Below are 23,709 nucleotides of genomic sequence, written 5' to 3'. Positions count from 1 at the left end.
TTGAGGACTGGGCTTCAATTGAGGACCGAGTTTAATTTGGGGTCTGGGCTGAAATTGGGGACTGTGCTTAAATTGGGGATTGGGCTTAAATTTGGGATTGGGTTTAGTTTGGGGTCTGGGCTTAAATTGGGGACTGAGTTTAATTTGGGGACTGGGCTTAAATTGGGAACTGGGCTTCAATTGAGGACTGAGTTTAATTTGGGGACTGGGCTTAAATTGGGAACTGGGCTTCAGTTGAGGACTGAGTTTAATTTGGGGTCTGGGCTGAAATTGGGGACTGTGCTTAAATTGGGGACTGGGCTTAAATTGGGGACTGGGCTGAAATTGGGGACTGGGCTTAAATTGGGGATTGGGCTTAAATTTGGGATTGGGTTTAGTTTGGGTTTAAATTGGGGACTGAGTTTAATTTGGGGACTGGGCTTAAATTGGGAACTGGGCTTTGACTGGGGGACTGGGCTTAAATTGGGGACTGAGTTTAATTTGGGGACTGGGCTTAAATTGGGAACTGGGCTTTGACTGGGGGACTGGGTTTAAATTGGGGACTGAGTTTAGTTTGGGGTTTGGGCTTAAAGTGGAGACTCAGCTTAAACTGGGGACTCGACTTAATTTTGGGGACTGAGCTTAGTTTGGGGACTAGGCTTAATCTGGGGGCTGGGCTAAATTTTGGGACCAGGCTTAATTTGGGGACCAGACTGAATTTGGGCACTGGGCTGAATTCAGGAACTGGGTTTAATTCAGGGACTGAGCTTAGTTCTGGGACTGGTCTTAAACTGGGGACTTGGCCTTAACTGGGGACTGAGTATAATTTGGGGACTGGGCTAAATTTGGGGACTGTGTTTAATTTAGGCACCGAACTTAATTTGGGGACTGGGCTTAAATTAGGGACTGGACTTAATTCAGAAACTAGGCTTAATTCAGGGACTGCACATAATTTTGGGACTGAGTTTAATTTGGGGACTGGGTGGTGGGGAACACTGGTTAGGAAAAGAAAGAAGGGAAAAACTTCCTAGGACAGGTGGTTTTTCCTCACCCTTTCAGGACACATTTTCCTGAAAGAAAGTTGTAGCCAGGTCGGGGTTGGTCTTTTCTCCCAAATAACAAATGACAGAGGGGAGGAGACAACCTCAAACTGCAGCACAGGGGCACTCAGGTTGGATATTAGGGGAAATTTCTGCATGGAAAGGGTTGCCAAGTGCTGGATTGTGCTGTCCAGGGCTGAGAGGTTGAACAGGTGTGTGGATGTGGCACTTGGGGACGTGGGTAGTGGTGGTGCTGGGTGACCTTAGAAGTCTTTTCCAGCCTTAATGATTCCATGATTCTCACGATCCATGATCCCACAACACCCCACCACAGCGTGTAACTCAGTGTGTAACTGCTGCTGTTCCCTGCAGGGAGGAGAGTGAGAGCGTGCTGACCCTCAAAGGCCTGACCCCCACAGGTACCCTGCCCCTGGGAGTGCTCTCGGGGGGGAGGCAGACCCTGCAGACCGGTGAGTATCCCTGCCCCTGCATCCCCCTGCCCCAAACCCCCTGGAGCAGCTCCCACGGGCGGCCTGGAGGGTGCCAGGGGACCCCAGCCAGGGTTCAGGCCCCTGGGGAGGAAGGATTGCCAAGCAGGAGTAAGCAGAGGTGTAGGCGGGGGTGTGGAGAGATGCCAGGCTGTCCCCGTGTACCCTCGAGGAAGAAAACCCACAGCACCCTGCCTAAAGCATGTTCAGTGCTTAATTGTTTGTTTCTGCAACAAGTTTTTCTCCTTGATTTCCCTTCTAACGCTGCATGGTGCACATCCTCTGCCTCCCCTCGCTGTGCTGCTGCTGTGTGACAGCCTCTGTGTGAATGTGACAGTGACACTGCCTCTGTGTGAATGTGACAGTGACACAGCTGCTTGTTTGTTCTTCGTTCAACCACACCCCTCCCAATCTGCCCCTGTCAAAAGTCATGAATCCCAAACAGGAGGAAGGTCCAGCCAAAGGAACGAGGTTCCTCCAGGGCTGGATGGTTCAGAAAAGTCTCCTCTCAGGTTTTGAGGTAGTTGTGGAGGTTTCTTCCCAAATTTGCTGCCTCCCTCAGCAGCTCAGAAAGCACAGGATCCAATCCTTCCCCTCCCAGGGCAAGGAGGTTGGCTGGTGCTCAGGGAATGAGCTAGCCCAGGGGGAATCCTGTAATCCAGTGTGTTAATCCTCCCCTGCCATGGCCTTTGAAGCCTGGCACCTCCCCAGCTTCCCCCTTCCATGGGCACCGGGGATTTCCTGCAGCTCTCCCTGGGCTGGGGCTGGGGTTTGCCTGGATTAAAGAGTTCACGAGTCAGAAACGTGGCAATATCACTGCCTGCTCCCAGGGAGGGTGCAGCAGCACTCCCAAGCTCATGGATTCCTCTGCCCACAGAGGAGGATGGATATTTTTTCCCTTTTTTTATAGAAACCATCACAGCCCCGTCGCCCCAGTTCTGGGAACAGAGCCTGAGTGGGAAGGTGGCTGCTGCAGCAGCTCTGTCCCAGGATCCCGACAGCACAGGGTCATGCTGTGACGTTCTCCAGCACCTTCCCCTCTCAGGGGCTGCTCTCAGGGGTACCAGGGACCTCCTCTCCCCCAAAATCAGCCTCTCCCCAGGACAGAACAAACAAGCTGGGCCTTTGCTGCTGCCTTACCCGCCCTGCCCGCGCCTGCAGGCTGCCCCCGCTGCCCTCGGCATCTCCCGCCTTCTCCTGCCCTCCTCACCCCTTTTCCCTGTCCTCCTTCCTTCTCTGACTCTCCTTTCCCTGTCCTCCTTCCTTCTCCGACTCTCCTTTCCCTGTCCTGACCCCTTTCCCTGTCCTTCCCCTTCTCCCTCCTCCCTTTCCCTGTCCTGACCCCTTTCTTTCCCCCTTTTCCCTGACCTTCCCCTTCTCCCACTGTCCCTGTCCTGACCCTTCTCCCTCCTCCCTTTCCCTGTCCTTCCCCCTTCTCCCACTCCCCTTTTCCTGTCTTTCCTCCTTCTCCCACTCTCCTTTCCCTGTCCTTCCCTTTCTCTCACCTCTCTTTCCCTGACCTTCCTCCTTCTCCCACCCTCCTTTCCCTGTCCTGACCCTTTTCCCTCCCCCATTTCCCTGACCTTCCCCTTCTCCCACCTTCCTTTCCCTGTCCTTCCTCCTTCTCCCATTCTCTTTTCCCTGTCCTGACCCATTTCCCTCCCCCTTTCCCTGTCCTTCCACCTTCTCCCAACCCCATTTCCCTGTCCTGACCCCTTTCCTTTCCCTTTTCCCTGTCCTTCCCCCTTCTCCCTCCCTCCTTTCCTTGTCCTTCCACCTTCTCTCACCCTCCTTTCCCTGTCCTGACCCTTTTCCCTCCCCCTTTTCCCTTTCCTTCCCCCTTCTCCCACTCTCCCTTCCCTGTCCTTCCCCCTTTTCCTGTCCTGACCCTTTCCCCTCCCCCTTTTCCCCATCCTCCCACCCTTTCCCATTTTGCACATCCCTTCACACTCCCAGTGAATTTATGGGAGCCCCGTCTGCTGGGTGAGGAGGAGGGGCCGTGCCCCCCTTTTGGGGTGCCTGTGCACCTCAGAAAAGGGAAACAGGGCTGCAGTGAGGGGGGCCCTGCCCTCCTGAGCCTCTCCCCAGCCTTTCACAGCAGGGCTTGGCAAAATCTACTGAACAAAGTCACGGAATCTGGGGCAGAGCTGAGCTGTGCAGCCACAGCTCCATCCTTCCTCCGTGGCCTCCCCAGGACCACGTGGCCTCTGCATTGTGTCCAAAGTGAAAAAAGCTGCAGTTTTGAGGCTAAAATCCAGAGAGTCTGCTCAAGGGAAGGGCGCCCTTCCAGATGTTGAGGCAGGGCCTACCAAACCTCGGATGTTGCTGCAGCAGATTTAGGAAGGGGGACATTGCTCAGCTCTGTGGTGCCTTGTTGCTTGGTAACACTTGCAGGAGGTGGAGCTGAAGCCAAACTGGATTTGGAGCCTGATTTTCTGTTACAACTCAAGGCACCGGGAGCGGAGCAGCCCAGTACCTGCTGCTTGTCCTTCCCTGGAAAACAGGCTGCCCCTCTCCTTCCCACTGCTCCAAAACATCCCCTGGGATCTCTTCTGTGTGGTGGAGGGTGAATCCCACATAACTGATCACCCAAAGGGGTTCTGGAGCCACCCAGCTTGGAGCAGAGCTTACTCCGAGCTTGTCCCTGTGCGGTGCACACAGCAGGAAGCCCCCACTCTCTGCTCCTCTGTCCTTCCATCAGATCAACCCAGAGGAAAGGAGACTCCCCCTGAGCCCTCGGGGGTCCCCTTCCCCCCTTCCTCTCCACCTCCTGTCACCTTTTTCTCCCCTCTCGCCACTCGTTTGGCACCACCGGGGCTGGGGGGCCGCGGGCTCTGCGTCGCAGCCATGATGTCGGATCACTCACTGTCACTCTGTTTTTGTTCCTTTTTTTTTTTTGTTTTTTTTTTTTTCCTGTTTTGTTTTGGTTTTTTGTTTTGTTTTATTTTATTTTTTTTTTCCCTGTCTTCATTTCTGCATGCCACTGTTCTTCTGTATTGCAGCCACAGTAGAAGCGGTAGAGGCACGGGAAGGTATGGCTAGAACCCGGCGAGAGACTCAAATCATCTCCGTGTGTGCGTGCGCTCATTTTAAAGAGCTTTACCAGCCCTTAACGGAAGCTTTTTACTCTTGCATCACCAGAAGTGGGGGAGGACAAGGCCCTGCTGGGAAGGAAAAAACACCCAGGGGTTTGGTTCAAGGCTGTTGCAGCTTGAACAGTTTATTCCTTAGTGGGACACCTTTATTTGGAGTTGCCAAAGCGGTTCCTGCTGCGGCGGCTCGAGACCTTGGGGTTGAGGTCCTACAATCTGCCAGCACCATCAAAACCCTTAGAAAACAGGATTTTGTGGTGCTGGTGTAACCCCTGCCCTCCCCACAGGTAGGCCAAGGTGGAGAGGCAATTCTCTGCCTGTAGGGTGTAGGAATGACGGATCCATGAGGATTTTTCCTCGATGCCAAGCGGGGCCACGCAGCTCTACAGAGGCTTTGCTTACCAAGGGAAGTTGTTTGTGAGCCAGCCAAGTCCTTGTAAAAGATTTGGCAGAGGCTCCTTTTCCTTAAATTCTCCGTAGCACAAAGGAGTTTCACATTTGGTCCGTGTCATCAGGGCCAGGGTGACGTGCTCGTCCCCGCGGTGATGGAACAGGGACATGAAATTCCTCCGTGGGATTCATCCCTCCCAAATCTGCCCGTGTGTCTCCTGGTCATGCAAGAATTTTGCCTTTGTGATCCAAGGACTAGCTGTTCCCTCTCCTGGTGTTGCAGTGTGTGGTTTGTGTCGGAGTTCAGAGCCTTGTGGTGGTGTCTTTGTTCTGTTGTTCTGGGTTTTGCCTTTTTTTAAAATTTTTATTTTCTTTTTAATTGTTATTTTTTAGTGTCGTGTTTTTCAGCTTTGAAATTTTCCTGAGATTTCACTCTCTGGGGACAGCAAGCACCTGTCTGGTTTATCGAGTTCTTCCTATACTATTAAAATCGGGGGAAGTTTGGGATATTGGAAGGAAATTCTTTCCTGTAAGGGTGGTGGGATGGAATTTCCAGAAAAGCTGTGGCTGCCCCATCTCTGTAAGTGTCCAAGGTTAAACCTGGGATAATTTAACTGGGTGATTTTAATCTCCCAGCCCAAACTATTGCATGCTTCCATGAAAAGCTCTTAGGTAGCAGAGAAAGTCCTAAACCTCCCAAAAAAGAACCTCCTCCTAGAGAGCAGAGAAAATCCTAAACCCCTCTTCAAGAAAAAGAACCAGTTCTTAGTGAGTAGAGCAAATCCTAAACCTCCCTAAAAGGAAAGAACCAGCTCTTAGGGAGCAGAGCAAATCCTAAACCTCCCTAAAAAGAAAGAACGTCCTTTTATGGAACAGAGCAAATCCTAAATCTCCCCAAAAAAGAGCCATCTCTTGAGCAAAGCAAATCCCAAACCTCCCCAAAAAGAACCAGCACTTAGGGAGCAGAGAAATCCTGAACCTCCCTAAAAAGAACCTCATTTTAGGGAACAAAGCCAATCCTAAACCTCTCTAAAAAAAAGAGCCTCTTCTTAGGGAGCAGAACAAATCCTAAACTTCTTAGGGAGCAGAGCAAGTCCTAAACCTCTCTTAAAGAAAAAGAACCTCTTCGGGAACAAAGCAAATCCTAAACCTCCCCAAAAAGGACCAGCTCTTAGGAAGTAGAACAAATCCTAAAACCTCCCTAAAAACAAGAACCTCCTCTAAGGGAGCAGAGCAAATCCTCAACTTCTTAGGGAGCAGAGAAAATCCTAAACCTCCCTAAAAAGAGCCTCCTTTTAGGGAGCAGAGCAAATCCTAAACCTGTCTAAAAAGAAGAACTTCCTCTTAGGGAGCAGAGCAAATCCTGAAATTCTCCAAAAAGAACCAGCTCTTAGGGAGCAGAGCAAATCCCAAACCTCCCCAAAAAGAACCAGCTCTTAGGGAGCAGAGTAAATCCCACACCTCCCTAAAAAGAGCCTCCTTTTATGGAGCAGAGCAAATCCCAAACCTCCCTAAAAAGAAGCAGCTCTTAGGGAGCAGAGCACCTCCTAAACCTCCACGAAAAGAACCATCTCTTGAGCAGAGCAAATCCTAAACCTCCCCAAAAAGAACCAGCTCTTAGGGAGCAGATCTACTCCCAAACCTCCCCAAAACGAACCTCTTTTTAGGGAGCAGAACAAATCCTAAACCTCCCCCAAAAGAACCAGCTCTTAGGGAGCAGATCTACTCCCAAACCTCCCCAAAAAGAACCAGCTGTTAGGGAGCAGAGTAAATCCTAAACCTCCCCAAAAAGAACGAGCTCTTAGGAAGCAGTATAAATCCCACACCTCCCTAAAAAGAGCCTCCTTTTATGGAGCAGAGCAAATCCCAAACCTCCCCAAAAAGAACCAGCTCTTAGGGAGCAGAGCAAATCCCAAACCTCCCCATAAAGAAGCAGCTCTTAGGGAGCAGAGCACCTCCTAAACCTTGCCTCCAGCTGCTCCCGAACACGCGCTGGCACCTCCCAAACCTCCCAAAGAATCCCCAAACGCAGCCCGGTGCTTTCTGTCCCCTCCACCTGTCCCCGTTGGTGTCTGGCGTGTGCTGGAGGGTTCCTCTGGGGTTCATTCCATCCTGATGCTGACACCTCTCCTCCCTGTGCTCCCTTCCCTCCCGCAGCCATCCGCGGCTTCTCCCCGCAGCACAAGATCCGCAGCTTCGAGGAGGCGCGGGGGCTGGACCGCATCAACGAGCGCATGCCGCCGCGCAAGGATTCGCTGCACGCGGACGGCCCCGTGAACTTGGTAACCTCGAACTCTGCGGACAAGAACGGCACGGGCAAGAAACCCCAGTAACGCCAGAGGATCCAAAACGTCATGAATTTTATTTATTTATTAGCGGGGTGGGGTGGGGGCAGGGGGAGAAAACCGGCTTCACCTGGAGGCACGTCCATAAATCCAGTCCGCATCCGTTCTGTGAGAAAGTGACCATTTTGTAATTTTTTTTTTTTTTAATTTATGTTCAATATATATGAAAATGTCTTTTTTTTTTTTTTTTTTTTTTTTTTTTGAGTTAGAAACCAATCCAACTGCTAGAGCATCCCGGGAGTGTTGTGCTGTCCAGCTGCCCTCCCTGAGAGGCCAAACCTCTGCTGGGGGGGTGTTGGATTAAAAATCAAAAATCAGTCAAACCAGGCAACTTGGGTCGTTGACTTTGGCACAATTTGGACTTAGCCTGAGCTTTCCACAGCAGGTCCTTCCCTTCAGGATACGGTTGGGTTGGTTTTCCTTTACACACCTGTTTTCTTCCCCAGATTTTTCCTGTTCTTTTTTTCCACCTCTTGCCTACCTGCAGCTGCTGCTTTAGCAACCAATTCCCTGGAAGGCAGATTGCTGGGATCCATCCCTCTTTTCCAAGGTGACAGCCAGGGGCAGCTCCAGGGTTGTTAACACCAATCACAGCACCTTTTCCTTCAGGATTTCAGCTTTATCCCAAAGGAAAATCGGGAGAAGGTGGGGGAAGTGCTGCCCCTTGTTGTGGTCCTTCCTCTTGGAGCAGTCAGTTTGTGCAGCAGAATTCCCTTGGGAATCCCTCTGATTCAGAGCAGAGGAATTATCTCTGCTGTCTGATGATCCCTGGGAAAGCTGCAGGGCAAAGTTTTAAAGGAAAAGGGGGTGATTTACACCCTGCAGGCTGCAGCTCCCCCATTCCCCCACCAGCACAGCTGCCCAGCCCATGGCACATTCCCTGCTCCCCTCTCTGCAGTCAGCCCTTGCTGAGCAGTTTGGGGTGTTGGGGACAGCGTGGTCACCCCAGTGTCACCCCCCTGTCCCCCCAGGGTGTGTGGCTTTGGGCATCACCCACCCTTGGCTGTTCCAGAGGAGCCATGGGCAGCTCTGCCTTTCCCAGCAGCTGGAGCAGGGGATGGCTGATAAAAGTTTGAGATAAGATTTGGGCACTGCTGGTTCTGGGAGATGTGGCTGGGTGCTGGTGACAGGACAGCCCCTGGACTGGGGAGCAGGGAGGGCTTGGAAGGCAGAACCGAGTGGATGTGGCAGGAATTTTGGCAGGGAGTTCTGGACAGGGATCCTGGGGGTTCCCAGGGGACACCCCTGGGTGTGGGGTGAGGGATTTTGGAGCGGGAGCTGAGCATTCTGTCACTCTGAGCATTCTTCATTTACACTGGGAGTGCTGGGGAAGGGTTTTTTGGGATTCCCGTTGGTCACTTCCCACATGAGTTGTGCAGGGTTTTGTGGGATTCCCTTTGGTCTCTTCCAGTGAGAGCTGTGCAGGGTTTTTTGGGATTCCCATTGGTCACTTCCCTGTGAGCTGTGCAGGATTTTGTGGGGTTCCTGTTGGTCTCTTCCAGTGTGAGCTGTGCAGGGTTTTGTGGGGTTCCTGTTGGTGACTTCCCTGTGAGCTGTGCAGGGTTTTGTGGGGTTCCTGTTGGTCTCTTCCAGTGAGAGCTGTGCAGGGTTTTGTGGGGTTCCTGTTGGTCAGTTCCAGTGTGAGCTGTGCAGGGTTTTGTGGGATTCCCTTTGGTCACTTCCCTGTGAGCTGTGCAGGGTTTTTTGGGATTCCCGTTGGTCACTTTCCTGTGAGCTGTGCAGGATTTTGTGGGGTTCCTGTTCGTCAGTTCCAGTGTGAGCTGTGAAGGGTTTTATGGGATTCCTGTTTGTCACTTCCCATAAGAGTTGTGCAGGGTTTTATGGGATTCTCATTGATGACTTCCCTGTGAGCTGTGAAGGGTTTTATGGGATTCCCGTTGGTCACTTCCCTGTGAGCTGGGCAGGATTTTGTGGGATTCTTGCTGGTGACTTCCCACATGAGCTGTGAAAGATTTTGTAGGGTTCCAGTTGGTGAGTTCCCCTGTGTTTTATGGGATTCCCATTGCTCAGTTCCCATGTGTATTATGGGGTTTCCATTTGTCAATTCTCATGTGTTTTATGGGATTCCCATGTGTTTTATGGGATTCCAATTTGTCAATTCCCAGGTGTATTATGGGATTCCCATTGCTCAGTTCCCAGGTGTATTATGGGATTCCCATTGGTCAGTTCCCTGTGAGCTGTGAAGGTTTTTATGGGATTCCTGTTGGTCAGTTCCCGTGTGTTTTATGGGATTCCCATTGCTCATTTCCCATGTGTGTTCTGGGGTTCCCATTGCTCAATTCCCATGTGTTTTATGGGATTCCCATTGGTCAGTTCCCTGTGAGCTGTGAAGATTTTTCTGGGGTTCCCATTGCTCAGTTCCCATGTGTTTTTATGGGATTCCCATGTGTTTTATGGGATTCCCATTGCTCAGTTCCCTGTGAGCTGTGAAGTTTTTTCTGGGGTTCCCATTGCTCAGTTCCCATGTGTTTTTATGGGATTCCCATGTGTTTGATGGGATTCCCATTGGTCCCTTCCCTTCCCAGCCGTGCCCATTGCCTGCAGCTGAGGCAGCAGCTCCTGGAGCACTCCCCTCTCCATCTTTCCCCGTCCCCCTTCTCCCGAGCTCTCTGCAGGCAGGGCTGAGCCTCTCCAGGGGATCTTTGCCAAGGCTTTCCCTGCTTGTTGCCGTCTTCCCTCGGCGGTTCCAGCGCCAGAGGGAAAACAGCAACTTCCCAGGAAGCTTTCAAATTGTCTTAGGATCAGACGTCACCTAATCCCACGGGGCTCTTTAGGATTCTGTGAGCAGACCGCTGGGTTTCCACACTTTTCAGTCACATGCCTCCACTTTCCCCTCTTTTTTTTTTTTTTTTAATTTCTTTTTCTTTTTTTGGTTGGTTTTTTTTTTTTTTTTTTCCCTTTGATCCCTTTTTATTTTCCACGCCCACCGCTTTGCGAGATGTTTGCAGCGAGCTTCTCTCCCCCCAGTCCGAGGAGTGGGGCCAAATTGCCTTTTGTCTGTGAGTATTTCTTTGTCCTTTCAGGGCCTCCTGTGAGCGGTGAGCCCGTGTGTGGTGCCCAGGGCTGCCCGTGCATGTTCGGGCGTGTTGTGCTGACCCAGGCTGGGATCTCACCCAAGCCAGCCAGGTTTTAGTCGGGATATTTGGGATGGGAATTGCGGGACCCCGAGCCTGGCACCCCCCCTGTTCCCGCCGTGGGGGGGTCAGCAGGGCCCTGCCCATCACACAGGGGGATTTGCTTTGCTGGCCAGTTTGTCCCCCCCACCCTCTTCTCCTGCTCTGGCATCACCAATTCCTCCTCCTCAAAATCTTTTTGGACTTTGTGCTTCGTGGTTTGGGCGCTCGGATCCAACCCCCTGATGATGCTTGGGGCTGGTGGAACTGCAGCTCCCCAGTGTCCCAGCTCTGGAAAAGGGCTGGATCTTCATTGTCCTGGCCCTGGAGAATGGGTGGAATTTTTATCCCCCCTTATCCCTAGAGCTGCACTGTGCCACCCTGGAGATGGTGGCCAAGGGCCACCTGGGTGTTGTCCCTGTGTCCCTGTGGCACCCACACGTGTGGCTGTCACACTGCCAGCTCCCCTGTTCCCTTTGAAGCACTTCCCGAGGGGGTGAGGAGCAGCGATGGGGCTCTGGGTGCTAATTACCCCCTCAATTAATTAACGCCCCCTCTCCATGCCGGGCTGCCCCTGCCACCGCCCCCAGCCGAGATCCCCCCTCCCCTCTTTTGGGGACAACTTGGGAGCAGAATTCCCTGCCCCGATCCCCCACCACGGCAAACCAAAAAAAAAAAAAAAACCAATCCAGAAACGCCCCCAAACTCCCCCTTTTCCTCCTTTTCCCCCCAAATCCAGCGCCTCGGGGCTGGGCTTGTCTCTGACCCCTCCTCTCCGAGCTCCCGCCCGTCCCTTCCCCTCCCCGGCTGCCACCTGGAGCTTGGACATCCGGGATTGAGGGGACCCCCCCGGCCCGAGGGAGCCCCCAAATCCAGGGAAAGCCCCCACCTCCCCGCAGCCTGGGTTTTTTTGCATGTTCTAGCAAGGTGCATGTCCAAGGAGGGGAGTCGGCAATGGGGCGGGTGGTGGGTTGAGTTCAAGCTTAATTTTCTTTTTTTGGGATTGGGAGAACCCCTCTGGCTGCCTCTGGCACGGATCCCACCTGGCCAGGGGAGCTGGCAGGGATGCAGATCCCACCAAACCTCGGCCAGGGAGGACCTGAAGCCCTCCAGGGGTGCAGTGATGGTGATTTTAGGGTTCTCGATGCTGAAGGATCATACGCCCGTTGCCTGGAGACTGCCTCCTTTTTAATTTTTATTTTTATTTCTTGCTTTTTTTTTTTTCTTTTTTTTTTTTTTTTTAGTTCTGTTGAAAGGAGAAAAAAAATGGTGAAAATGTTATTTATTGGCAGAAATTATTTAATATAATTTCTTCTTTTTTTTTTTTTTTTTGTGAAACAAGGAATGAATTTGTTAGAACTGTCTCGATGTAAATCGGAGTCATCTTTAAGGAGGAAAAAAAAAAGAAAAAAAAAGTTAAAAATTGACACAGTCACTGTGCTCCACTGTGATTTTTTGGGTGGCTGAGGGGGGTTCATTGCTGCCAGAAAGGAGGATTTGGGGGGTTTTAGAGGCTCTTCAGGTCATCTCCCAGCCCCCAGCACAGGAATTTGGAGATTTGGAGAGCTCTCAGCTCCTGCTCCTCGTCCTTCCCTGGGTAAATAACGCGGTGCCAGCAGGGGCAGGACGGGATGTGCCAGCTCTTGTTCCACCCCAGCTCCTTCCTTGTCCCTTCTGGGGGTGTTCCCTCCACAGCGAGGACTCAGGGAGCAGCCCTGGGCTCGGGATCTGGGTGGGTCCCCAAAGTTCCACGGGTCCTGCTCAGGGATCCCCTCCTGCATCATTCCCTGGGAGCTGCTGTGGCTCCCACTCTGCCTTCCACACCTGGGATCCATCCCCTCTTCCCCAGGGCCAGCAGAATATTCAGGATGAGCTCTGGAGGACTCCAGGCCGTGATCCCAATCAGGAATTCCTTCGGGCTCAGCTCACCACGTGCTCCCATTTCCCACCTGCTCCTCCCCGCAGCATTCCCGCTCCGGATGCATCCAGGGCCCGCCCCAGCCAGGATGCTCCGGCTCTCCCACCCTTTTCCTGGGTGTTCCCACCCAAACCGGGGAGCCCCCAAGCCGCTGGCAGACCCCGCGCTGGGCACCGGGGGGCTCCGGGCACATCCCTGCCCAGGGCAGCATCCCTGGGAGCATCCCCGGGCCCGGCCGCGCGTTCCCGGCTGGCATCGCCGCTGAGCAAACAGGAAACACTCGCCCTTTGTTAATCCCGGCCCGGGCTGCGCGTTAAATATTTATCTGTGAGCGGAGGCTGGTGCTGGGAGCCGCGGGGAGGGAGGGAGGGAGGGAGGGACCGAGGCAGGGCCGGCGCTGGAGGCTCCTGGCCGGGCACGGGAGCGGGAGGTGAGCGGGGATTTGGGCACCCCCAGGGGGGCTGGGGTGAGGGGGCTGCTCCTGGCATCGCTGCGACATCGAGAGGTGTCCCTGGGTGGGCTGGAGGGGATTTGTCACCCCTTGGCAGCAGGGATGGGCTCGGGGTCCCCTCTCGCTGGGTTTAACCCCGCCACCCTGGCCCTGCTGCCATCCCTGCCCTCGGCACCCCGGGATTTGCCAGCGGGATCCGCTCCTGGTCCTCGCCTCGGTGTCCCCAGCGGGCAGCAAGGAGCTGCCGCATTCCCAGGCATTGGGGCGGGGGAGTACACCCTGTCCCCCGTGTCCCTTGTCCCCTGTGTCCCCTCTGTCCCCTGTGTCCCCTGTGTCCGGTGTCCCCTGTGTCCCCTCTGTCCCCTGTGTCCCCTCTGTCCCCTGTGTCCGGTGTCCCCTGTGTCCCCGGGCGCAGGATCGCAGCCCGCCGGGGCTCCTGCCATGGTCCCCAGCAGCAGGGGGCGGTGACCTGGTGGGGACCGAGGGGTGGCAGCGAAGCCACCATCGCCCTTGGAGCTCACGTGGGAGCTCACGGGATGAGGAAGGGCTGGGGCAGCCCCGTTTTGGGGGTGTCAGCACTTTAGGGGAGCAGGAAGCGGCCGGCGGGTGAGTGGGGGCTGCGGGGGGACACGGGGCACCCACAGAGTGGGGCACCCGGGGGGTGTTCCGGGGGGGGGGGGACCCTGCCTGGATTCCTCAGGGACGGGCGGATGGAGGGGATGGTGCAGTGGGGATGGGGGGCTCTGCTCGGACTGTGCCCCACAGCAGGGCTTGGGTGGGCACAGGAGCACAGATCCCACTCCCAGGAGCACAGATCCCATTCCAGGAGCACAGATCCCATTCCCAGGAGCACAGATCCCATTCCAGGAGCACAGATCCCATTCCAGGAGCACAGATCCCATTCCCTGGAGCACAGATCCCATTCCAGGAGCACAGATCCCATTCCAGAAGCACAGATCCCATTCCCTGGAGCACAGATCCCATTCCCGGAGCACAGATCCCACTCCAGGAGCACAGATCCCACTCCCAGGAGCACAGATCCCACTCCAGGAGCACAGATCCCATTCCAGGAGCACAGATCCCATTCCCAGGAGCACAGATCCCATTCCAGGAGCACAGATCCCACTCCCAGGAGCACAGATCCCACTCCAGGAGCACAGATCCCATCCCAGGAGCACAGATCCCACTCCAGGAGCACAGATCCCACTCCAGGAGCACAGATCCCACTCCCAGGAGCACAGATCCCACTCCAGGAGCACAGATCCCATCCCAGGAGCACAGATCCCATTCCAGGAGCACAGATCCCACTCCCAGGAGCACAGATCCCATTCCCAGGAGCACAGATCCCATTCCCAGGAGCACAGATCCCATTCCAGGAGCACAGATCCCACTCCCAGGAGCACAGATCCCACTCCCAGGAGCACAGATCCCATCCCAGGAGCACAGATCCCATTCCAGGAGCACAGATCCCATTCCCTGGAGCCCAGATCCCATTCCAGGAGCACAGATCCCACTCCCAGGAGCACAGATCCCATTCCAGGAGCACATATCCCATTCCAGGAGCACAGATCCCACTCCCAGGAGCACAGATCCCATTCCAGGAGCACAGATCCCACTCCAGGAGCACAGATCCCATTCCCAGGAGCACAGATCCCACTCCCAGGAGCAGAGATCCCACTCCCAGGAGCACAGATCCCACTCCAGGAGCACAGATTCCATTCCCAGGAGCACAGATCCCACTCCCCACTTCGGCCCTCACCTCTCCGCATTTCCCTCCTCACCCTCTGCCAAAAATCCCCCGAAATCCCCTTCTCCATCGGTGGGGAAGCAGGGACGCTGGAGGGGATGAGGTGGGACACGGGGGACTCACATGGGGGTCCCCGGTGCCCAAATCCCTGGGGGATGGAGAGATTGAAGGGATGGAGGGATGGAGGAGATGGAGAGATGGAGAGATGGAGAAACGGAGGGGATGGAAGGGATGGAGGGATGGAGGGTCACCGTGGGACAGCGGCCGGCAGTGGGGCTGGGGTCTCTGCTCTCCCCGTGCCCCATGCCGGCTCTCGGAGGCGCTCAGGAGCACAGACCCCGCTCCTCCCCTCAGTCCCGACCTCCCCCCGGAATTCCCTCCCCGTCCTTTCCCCAAACCCCCCCCCGAGCCCGCGTCTCCATCGCGCCGGGGGGCGGCGGCGCCGGGCTCGCCCCGTTTCGTAAGCGGGGCCGGGTGCGCGGGAACGCGTGCGCGGGGCGTGGGATGAGTTCAGCCTCTTGGCCCCATTCCCTGGATCCCATCCCTGGAAATGTCACTGGAAACTCTGAATGGGCCGGCCCCGCTCCAGAGCTGGGGGGGCAGCGCACCCCGGGGGGGGGCCGGGGCACACGGGGACCCAGCGGCGGCCGGGACGGAGCCGGTGCCTCCCGACCCTCCCGGGGGATGCTCTTGGGGGGCTCTCCTGCAGTTCCACGAGCTGAGGGCCCCCCCGCTCCTTCTCCCGGCCGAGTTCGTGCCGTGGCTTTTCCCTCCGTGCCGCTCGCAGCTCCGGCCCGCTCGCCCCGGGGCTCCCCAAAAGCCCGGAGCTTCTCGGGGGGCACCGCACAGGAGGTAAGAGCAGGCTGGGGGGGCCCAAGGGGACAGCTCTGGGGGGAAAGGACAAGGAAGGGGCCGAGCCCCGTGTGGGGCTGCGCTGGGAATGGCGCGGAGGTTTTTGGGGTGCCCTGGGGGTCGGGAGCCTGCACCCCACTTTGTGTGCCCCGGGTCCTCAGTTTCCCCACGGGGGTGATTAACGTTAATTACAACCTCGGGGCTGCCGAGCCTCCAGCGGTGCGGGAAACGGGGGGTCCCCATTGGGGGTCCCACACACACAGAGGGCGCCGGGGAGCCCCCAGGACGCCCCGTTTGAGGCGGGGTCTGGCACGGTGACGGGGTGGGGACGGAGCCCAGAGCACCGGTGTCCCCCGAAGGCCCCGGAGCCATCCCTGGGGTGTCGGGAAGGGCTCCGGGGGTCCCGTCCCCCCCAGCCGCCCCCCGGCCCGTTCCTGGTGAGTCACAGCCCGGCCGCGCGTTCCCGGCTCCCTGTTCCTCCGTCCCCTCTCCCTTTCTGTTTGCGCTGCAGGGCGGGGAAATATTTCTGCCCTGTCGTGTTCCCGGCGCTGGCAGCGCTCCCGGGCGGGCGACGCTGCTGCCGCCACGTGCCCGGGCGGGAGGGCAGCGCCCCGGGACCGGGCACGGGATGGGAACGCGGCGCTGCCATCGCCCCCCGAGCCGCTCCGGGCTGACCCATCCCTGCCCAGCCGGGGCAGGCCGAGGGGCGGGGGTCTGGATTGGCATGGAGAATGAGGCGGGCACCGTGCCAGGGCTGGTTCTGAACAGGAACAGCCCCTTCGCTGAGCTGGGGACGCTGCCACCGCGGTTGGCACCCCCCGTGCCTCGGAATAACAGGGGACGCTCCCAGCGCCGTTGTCACCCCACACGTGGTGTCCCCTGTGGAATAACAGGGGACGCTCCCAGCGGTGCGGACGCGGCTCCTCCGAGCCCCCGTCTCTCCGCCAAAGCCTGGCAATGCCCAGGGAACAGGGACGCCATGAGCACCGCAGCTGCTTTTCCCACAGGGCATCCCCCGGGCACCATCCCGCGCCCCCCGGCCATGGCGGGCCGGCTCCTGCCCCCCGACCCCAGCCCGGCCCTGGGGGTGGAGGACGTTCCCCGCCTCCTCCCCGCCCCACAGGTGTCCCCGCAGCACAGGGTGAGTGGGGCTGGCACATGCTGGGGGGTTCGGAGGGGCTGCACCCCCCGATGCTTTGTGCCAGCCCCTCCCTGTGCCACAGGTGCCCATCATCCGCCACCGCGGCTCCAACACCCTCAACTTCCACTTCCACGAGCCGGAGAGCCGCGGCACCGCCCAGAACAGCCCGGGAGCTCCCAAGAGCTCAGGTACAGAGAGCCCCGAGCATCCCGGGGACACCTGGGGACATCCCCCGGGCCGTGCCCACCTGAGCCGTGCCCACCTTGCCTGCAGTGAATGAGTGGTACCAGACCTGGCCAGCCAAGGAGCCCAAAGCCCCCAGTACCCAGGTGCCCGCCCAGCCCAGCCCCAGCCCCAGGGCCGCCCCGGGCTGGTCGGCGACCTGGACCAAGGACAGCAAGCGGCGGGAGCGGCGCTGGGTGAAGTACGATGGCATCGGGCCCGTGGACGAGACGGGGATGCCCCTGGCATCTCGCTCGGTGAGTGGGGGCGCAGGGCGGGGGTGCCACCCCGCTGTCACCCCCTCACCACCCCACCGTGTCCCCCCAGAGCGTGGACAGCCCCCGGGACTGGTACCGCAGCATGTTCCGGCAGATCCACCGCAAGCTGCCAGGTGAGCCCGGCTGCGCGGGTGGGCACGGAGCGGGCACGGAGCGGGCACGGGGCGGGCACGGCCCGGCCCCCGCTCACCTCCCCGTCCCCAGAGCCCGACTGGGACACCCATTCCTGCCCCACCACGGCGCCTCCATCGCCCCCCAAGCCGCGCAGGAGGGGCTCGGCCCCGGCTGAGCCCCCCGGGATGCCCAACGGGATGGACTGGTGAGCCTGGCACAGGGACGGGGGTGCCCACGGCGGGAGTGCGGGCTGCGCTGGCTGAACCCCCCCGTCCTCCACAGGACCCGCTGGGGCGGCACCGGTGCCACCGCCGAGCCTGGCAGCATTTTTGACTACGAACCAGGGGAGTTCTGTCCGCGGGAGCAGGTAGGCAGGGCTGGCACAGGGCGAGGGGTGGGCCCGAGGTGGGCACACCCCTGAGCGGCCCCTGCCCTTTCAGAGCCCGGCAGCAGCGCGGCCGAAGCGGGCTCAGTCCATCGAGGTGAGCAGCTGGGGGTGGCAGGCAGGGGGTGCTGAGGGTGGCAGCGGGTCCCGGTGCCCGCGGGCAGTGCCAGCCTGGCCGCCACAGCCCCGAATTGCCCGTGCAGGTGCTGCTGGAGCAGGAGCTGGAGCAGCTCAGCGAGGAGCTGGACAAGGACATGAGGGACATGGAGACGCGCCGGGCACCCCGCCAGGTACCCCCGGGCCCTCCTGCTGCCCCTTGGGCACCCCAGGGCACCCAGCTGTGGGCACATCCAACTGTGGGCGCATCCAGCTGTGGGCACATCCAGCTGTGGGCACATCCAGCTGTGGGCTGGCTTTGTGCAAGGCTTGGGCATGCACGTGGTGGGATGCACATCTGGATTAATGCCCGGATGGGTGCCTGCACATCTGGGCGCATGTGTGGCTGGATGTGTGCACAACTGGATGTGTGAACAACTGGATGGATGGATGAGTGCACAGCTGGAGCTCTGCACATCTGGGTGCCTGCACGGCTGGATGTGTGCACAACTGGATGGATGAATGGATGGATGTGAGCACAACTGGATGTGGGCACAACTGGATGTGGGCACAACTGGATGGGGGAACAACTGGATGGATGGATGGATGGATGGATGGATGGATGGATGGATGGGTGCACGGCTGCAGCCCTGCACATCTGGGTGTCTGCACATCTGGGTGTCTGCACGGCTGGATGTGTGCACAACTGGATGTGGGAACAACTGGATGTGGGCACAACTGGATGTGGGCACAACTGGATGGATGAATGGATGGATGTGTGCACAACTGGATGTGTGAACAACTGGATGTGGGCACAACTGGATGTGGGCACAACTGGATGTGGGAACAACTGGATGTGGGAACAACTGGATGTGAGCACAACTGGATGTGTGAACTGGATGTGGGCACAGCTGGATGTGGGCACAACTGGATGGATGGATGAGTGCGCGGCTGGAGCCCCGCACATCTGGGTGCCTGCACGGAGCTGCACGCACATCTGGATGTGCGCACACCCCGCCTGGCTCCGCGCACATCTGGCCGCACGCACGGCTGCTCGGCAGCCCTCGGAGCCGCGGCTGTGGGGCTTTAGGACCCAGCCCGCCCGTCCGTCCGTCCGTCCGGCGCTTTATTGGCGCAGCCGAGCTGGACTCCTTCGCTTCCCGCCGAGACTCGGCCTCCTGGATGATTAATTTTTCTCTCCCACCCCCTCGCGCTCCTCCCGGCAGAGCCCGGCCGCTGCTCCCACCGCTCGCTCCCCCGCTCCGGCCTCCCCGGCTGCTCGGTGAGTTCCGCGGCCGCCCCCAGCCCCAAACCGAGGGGGCGAGGGACGGGACCCCGCTCCGGGGGTGGCGCTCGGGCTGTCCCCGCGGGGTGGGAGCCCCCCGGAACCCCCCCGGGATCCCCGCACGGCTGGGAGCGGCGCCGGGCCGGCTGCCCGCAGGGTGGGACGGGGCCGGAGCGGGGCTCAGCCTTTCCCCCGGCCCCGAGCAGGGAACGCCGCGTCCCGGCCTTTGGCTCCGTCCCAGGGGAGGTGACGGCGCTCGGGTTCCCAATTCCCACCGCTGTGTCCCTTACGGGCACGGGGAGGGGACGGCTGTGCCAGGGCACACCGCGGTGGGGTGGGGTGGGGTGGGCACACCGGGATGGGGTGGGCACACCGGGATGGGGTGGGCACACCGGAGTGTCCTCACAGACCCCTCTGTGCCCCGCCAGCAAAACAAACAAACAAACCAACCAACAAACAAACAATCCAACAAACAAACAATCCAACAAACAATCCAACAAACAAACAATCCAACAAACAATCCAACAAACAAACAATCCAACAAACAAACAATCCAACAAACAAACAATCCAACAAACAAACCAACGAGTGCCTCCGTTTGTAGGACCCACCGTAACCCCCAGGGGCGCACAGGGCGGGGGTTCTCCCCCTCCCCAGCCCCTCCTCCGGCTTTGGGGGGCGCATTTGGGCTCTTTCAGCGCCCCCCGGAGCGCGGTTATTCATTAGCCCTTCCCGGCGCTTCCTGCTCGGCCGCAGCGGGGCCGCGCTGCCGGAAAACTTCGGACCAGTCCCGCTTGGCTGCCCCGGGAGGAGCCCCGGGAGCGGCGCAGGGAGCAGAGCGGGGGTCCCGGTTCTGGGGGACCCCAGTGTTCTTTCATTGGGGAACCCCGTGGTTTTGGGCTGCGGGATCCCGGGCTCCTGGTGCTGGGGGAGCCCGATATCCTGGCTGATGGAATTCAGGGATCCTGGTGGACCCCGAATTCCCGGTCTGTGGATCCAGGGGTCCATGGGATAAAGGGGCCCTGAGGGTCCCTGATGTCCTGGTGCATGCAATGCACAGGACCCCGATGTCCTGCTCTGTGGGACACAGGGGTCCTGCCACCCCCAAGGGCAGCAGGGCCAGAGCAGGGAGGGTTCACGGCCCTGCCCTGAGCCACTGTCACCCCTCAGGAGCCCCCTGTCACCCCAGCGGCTGTGGAGCCCCCCTGGCACCCAGCACTCAGCTGCCACCCCCAGCATGGAGCGGGCTGGGCTGGGGCTGGCCAGTGACCGGAGCCCTGGCAGAGGTGAGACCCCCTTGAGCCCCCTTTGAGCCCCCCTTGAGCCCCCTTTGATCCCTCCTGAGCCCCCCTTGAGCCCCCTTTGATCCCTCCTGAGCCCCCTCTGATCCCTCCTGAGCCCCCCTTGAGCCCTCCCGAGCCTCCCTGAGACCCCCACACCCCGCTCTTCACAGACACCCTCAGGCCAGGGACCCTGCCCAGCCTGTCGGACCTGGGGGAGCCCGTGGAGGCCGTCAGGAGGGAGGAGAAGAAGGTGAGGCCGGGCTGTGCCGTGCCAGGGGGGATTTGGGGTGGCGGGACTGGCGGTGTCCCCTGTAACCCCTCCTGTCCCTCCGCAGATGAAAGCTGCTCGCCTCAAGTTCAACTTCCAGGCTGAGTCTCCCAAGTAAGCGCCGGGGTCACCCCTGGGGTCCCTCGGTGACAGATGGGACCGGGGGAGCCCTGGCACTGCCAGCCGAGCCGAGGGCAGGTCCGTGCCCGCGGGCAGGGGTGACGGCGTCCCTTGCAGGGAGCTGACGCTGCAGAAGGGCGACATCGTCTACATCCACAAGGAGGTGGACAGGAACTGGCTGGAGGGGGAGCACCACGGCCGCGTGGGCATCTTCCCCTCCAACTACGTGGAGGTGGGCGCGGGCCGTGCGGGGGCAGCGGGGCCGGGGGAAAGCGCCGGCGCTGCCCCTCACCCGCGTGTGCCCCCCAGATCCTGCCGCCCACCGAGGTGCCCAAGCCCATCAAGGCTCCCACGCTGCAGGTGCTGGAATACGGCGAGGCGCTGGCGCTCTACAACTTCCGAGGGGATGTGCACGTGGAGCTCTCCTTCCGCAAGGTACCGCGGCTCCGTGCTGGGCCGTCCCGGGCTGTTCTGTGCTGGGCCATGCCAGGCTGTTCTGTGCCTCTCTGTGCTGTGCCATCCTGTGCTGTTCTGTGCCATCCCGGGCTGTTCTGTGCCTCTCTGTGCTCTGCCATCCTGGGCCATCCCGGGCCGTTCCGTGCCATCCCGGGCTGTTCTGTGCTGGGCCATGCCGGGCTGTTCTGTGCCTCTCCGTGCTGTGCCATCCTGTGCCGTTCTGGGCCATCCTGTACCAATCTGTGCCTCTCCGTGCTGGGCCATCCCGGGCTGTTCCATGCCATCCCGGGCTGTTCTGTGCCTCTCTGTGCTCTGCCATCCTGTGCCGTTCTGGGCCATCCCGTACCAATCTGTGCCTCTCTGTGCTGTGCCATCCCAGGCTGTTCTGTGCCTCTCTGCTGTGCCATCCCAGGCCATTCCGTGCCTCTCTGTGCTCTGCCATCCTGGGCCGTTCATCCCAGGCCAATCCGTGCCTCTCCGTGCTGTGCCATCCCGGGCCATGCTGTGCCATCCTGGGCCGTTCATCCTGGGCCATTCTGTGCCATTCTGTGCTGTGCCATCCTGGGCCATTCTGTGCCTCTCTGTTCTGTGCCATCCCGGGCCGTTCATCCTGGGCCATGCTGTGCCTCTCTGTTCTGTGCCATCCCAGGCCATTCATCCCAGGCCATTCCATGCCTCTCTGTGCTCTGCCATCCCAGGCCAATCTGTGCCTTTCAGTGCTGTGCCATCCCGGGCCGTTCTGGGCCACCCCGGGCCATTCTGTGCCATTCTGTGCCATTCTGTGCTGTGCCATCCTGGGCCATTCTGTGCTTCTCCATTCTGTGCCATCCCGGGCCATGCTGTGCCATCCCGGATTGTTCATCCCGGGCCATTCCATGCCTTTCTGTGCTGTGCCATCCCGGGCCATTCCATGCCTCTCTGTGTTCTGCCATCCCGGGCCAATCTGTGCCTCTCAGTGCTGGGCCATCCCGGGCTGTTCCGGGCCACCCCGGGCCATTCTGTGCTGTGCCATCCTGGGCCATTCTGTGCTGTGCCATCCTGGGCCATTCTGTGCCTCTCTGTTCTGTGCCATCCCGGGCCGTTCCGTGCCATCCCGGGCCGTTCATCCCGTGCCACCCCGCGCTAACCCTCCCTCTGCTCCCGCCGCAGGGCGAGCGGATCTGCCTGGTGCGCCGGGTGAACGAGAACTGGTACGAGGGGCGCATCTCGGGCACCAGCCGCCAGGGCATCTTCCCCGCCACCTACGTGCAGGTGCTGAAGGAGCCGCGGGTCAAAACCACGGCCGAGGACATCCCCGCCTCCCCCGGCCCCGCCAGCCCCCGGTCCCCGGCCCTGCAGCGCTCGCCCGGCCCCCGCAGCCCCCAGGCTCCCGCGGGGTCCCCCCGGGAAGCCAAGCGGGGTCCCGGCGTCGGTGCCACCTTCCCCCCGTCCCCAAAGCTGCCCCACGCCGGCACCCCCAGCCCCTTGGTGGCTTCTGCCAGCCCCCCACACCCTGCGGAGCCGCGGCGTCCTGGCTGGAGCCCCGAGCAGGTGAGTGCCCCCCGCCCTGGCACCGCTGGTGCTGCGGGTGCCACCCTGACCCCCCGTGTCCCCCCGCAGCGCCCGACCCCGGCGGTGGCACAAAGCAGCGCCCGGCCCGAGCCCGCCCCGTCCCACAACGGCTCCGAGATCCGGTGGACTCCGTAAGCAGAGCCAGGGGCGGCCGCGGGCGCGGGGTCCCCACGAGGGTCCCGCCCGTGTGCGTGGGGTGGGCTCTGCCCATGGTTTGTGTCGCAGGTACCGGGCCCTGTACCAGTACCGGCCCCAAAACGCCGACGAGCTGGAGCTGCTGGAAGGGGACAGGGTGGATGTCATGCAGCAATGCGACGACGGCTGGTTCGTGGGTGCGTGGCGACCTCCTCGGGGACAGGGATGAGGACGAGGTGCCACCCTCACCGCTCACCGCCTCTTTGTACCCGCAGGAGTGTCCAGGAGGACGCAGAAATTCGGCACTTTCCCCGGGAATTACGTGGCGCCGGTGTGACCCGCGGCCGTGGGCACCGCGGGGGCTTCCCCGTGTCCCGCCGTGTCCCCGCCGTGTCCCGCCGTGTCCCCGCACGGGGATGAAGCGCCTCCAGCTCCCTCCCGCCCCTATGGGGCTGCTTCTAACAGGGACGGATCCCCCAGCGCGGGCTGTCTCCCCCGCCCCGCTGCCTTAACGCGCCCCCTCCTCACCGCTGCCGGTGCCACCGGGCCGGGATCGCTCTGCCCGGTGCCGGGCCTGACCATGACGGCCGGGCCGCGCCGTGCGGGTCCGCGTCCGGGAGTCGCCTTCGCTTCTTTTCCGTCATTAAAGCTCCGCTCAGCGCCGCTCTGGGAGTGCCGGGACTGGGGCGGAGCCGCTCCGGGACGCGTCCCAGCGGAGCCGGGGGCGGGGGCGCCGCGTGGGGCCGCGGGGATCCCCCCACGCCCACGGGCGGGCCCGGGGCGGGCCCAGCGCCGCCGTGCGCCCCGTCGGGGAAGGGGGGGAGCCGTGCCCGCAGCCCGGCCCGGCTCCTCCCGAGGAGGCGGCGCCGTCCCGGGGCCGCGCTCGGCTCCGCAGCCCCGCGGGGCCGCCCGGCTCGGCCGCCCCGGTGAGTGCGCGGG

The 23,709-nt window shown here is 60.0% G+C and overlaps 2 protein-coding genes across 7 annotated transcripts in view; both read left to right on the top strand.

Moving 5' to 3' along the window:
* Positions 1 to 11,895, top strand: part of PPP3CC (protein phosphatase 3 catalytic subunit gamma) — a 60,704-nt gene extending 48,809 nt beyond the window's left edge. The window contains exons 12-15 of one of the 6 annotated variants that reach the window (XR_009115801.1): positions 1,392 to 1,489; positions 4,510 to 4,539; positions 7,147 to 8,714; positions 8,760 to 11,895. Coding sequence is in view for 2 of the 6 variants with exons in the window: in XM_058042427.1 (XP_057898410.1) it covers positions 1,392 to 1,489; positions 4,510 to 4,539; positions 7,147 to 7,322 (304 nt within the window). In the remaining 4 variants the exon portion in view is untranslated. Of the gene's footprint in view, positions 1 to 1,391; positions 1,490 to 4,509; positions 4,540 to 7,146 lie in introns of all 6 variants that reach the window. The other 5 variants (XR_009115800.1, XR_009115803.1, XR_009115802.1 and 2 more) reach the window with 5 other exon arrangements.
* An 882-nt stretch (positions 11,896 to 12,777) lies between these two features.
* SORBS3 (sorbin and SH3 domain containing 3) lies at positions 12,778 to 23,444 on the top strand. Its single transcript, XM_058042423.1, has 20 exons — positions 12,778 to 12,816; positions 15,336 to 15,436; positions 16,444 to 16,577; positions 16,660 to 16,765; positions 16,851 to 17,056; positions 17,127 to 17,190; positions 17,282 to 17,396; positions 17,474 to 17,558; positions 17,632 to 17,673; positions 17,780 to 17,866; positions 18,899 to 18,954; positions 20,128 to 20,243; positions 20,411 to 20,490; positions 20,576 to 20,622; positions 20,746 to 20,860; positions 20,938 to 21,063; positions 22,234 to 22,614; positions 22,684 to 22,766; positions 22,861 to 22,967; positions 23,046 to 23,444. Exons 3-20 carry the CDS (start codon positions 16,479 to 16,481, stop codon positions 23,105 to 23,107), a joined length of 1,977 nt encoding a protein of 658 aa, XP_057898406.1. The 5' UTR covers positions 12,778 to 12,816; positions 15,336 to 15,436; positions 16,444 to 16,478; the 3' UTR covers positions 23,108 to 23,444.
* The last annotated feature ends 265 nt before the right edge of the window (positions 23,445 to 23,709 follow it).

Source organism: Melospiza georgiana, chromosome 31, assembly GCF_028018845.1.
Source record: "Melospiza georgiana isolate bMelGeo1 chromosome 31, bMelGeo1.pri, whole genome shotgun sequence".
Classification (NCBI taxonomy): domain Eukaryota; kingdom Metazoa; phylum Chordata; class Aves; order Passeriformes; family Passerellidae; genus Melospiza; species Melospiza georgiana.
This window is presented reverse-complemented; position numbering and strand designations above follow the sequence as displayed.

Excerpts from the sequence above, each read along its gene's own strand:
- SORBS3 (XM_058042423.1), top strand. The coding sequence starts at position 16,479 with ATGGCGGGCCGGCTCCTGCCCCCCGACCCCAGCCCGGCCCTGGGGGTG. Across the intron at positions 17,057-17,126 it reads TGCCCCTGGCATCTCGCTCG|AGCGTGGACAGCCCCCGGGA; the intron begins GTGAGTGGGGGC and ends GTGTCCCCCCAG. Across the intron at positions 22,767-22,860 it reads TCCGAGATCCGGTGGACTCC|GTACCGGGCCCTGTACCAGT; the intron begins GTAAGCAGAGCC and ends TTTGTGTCGCAG.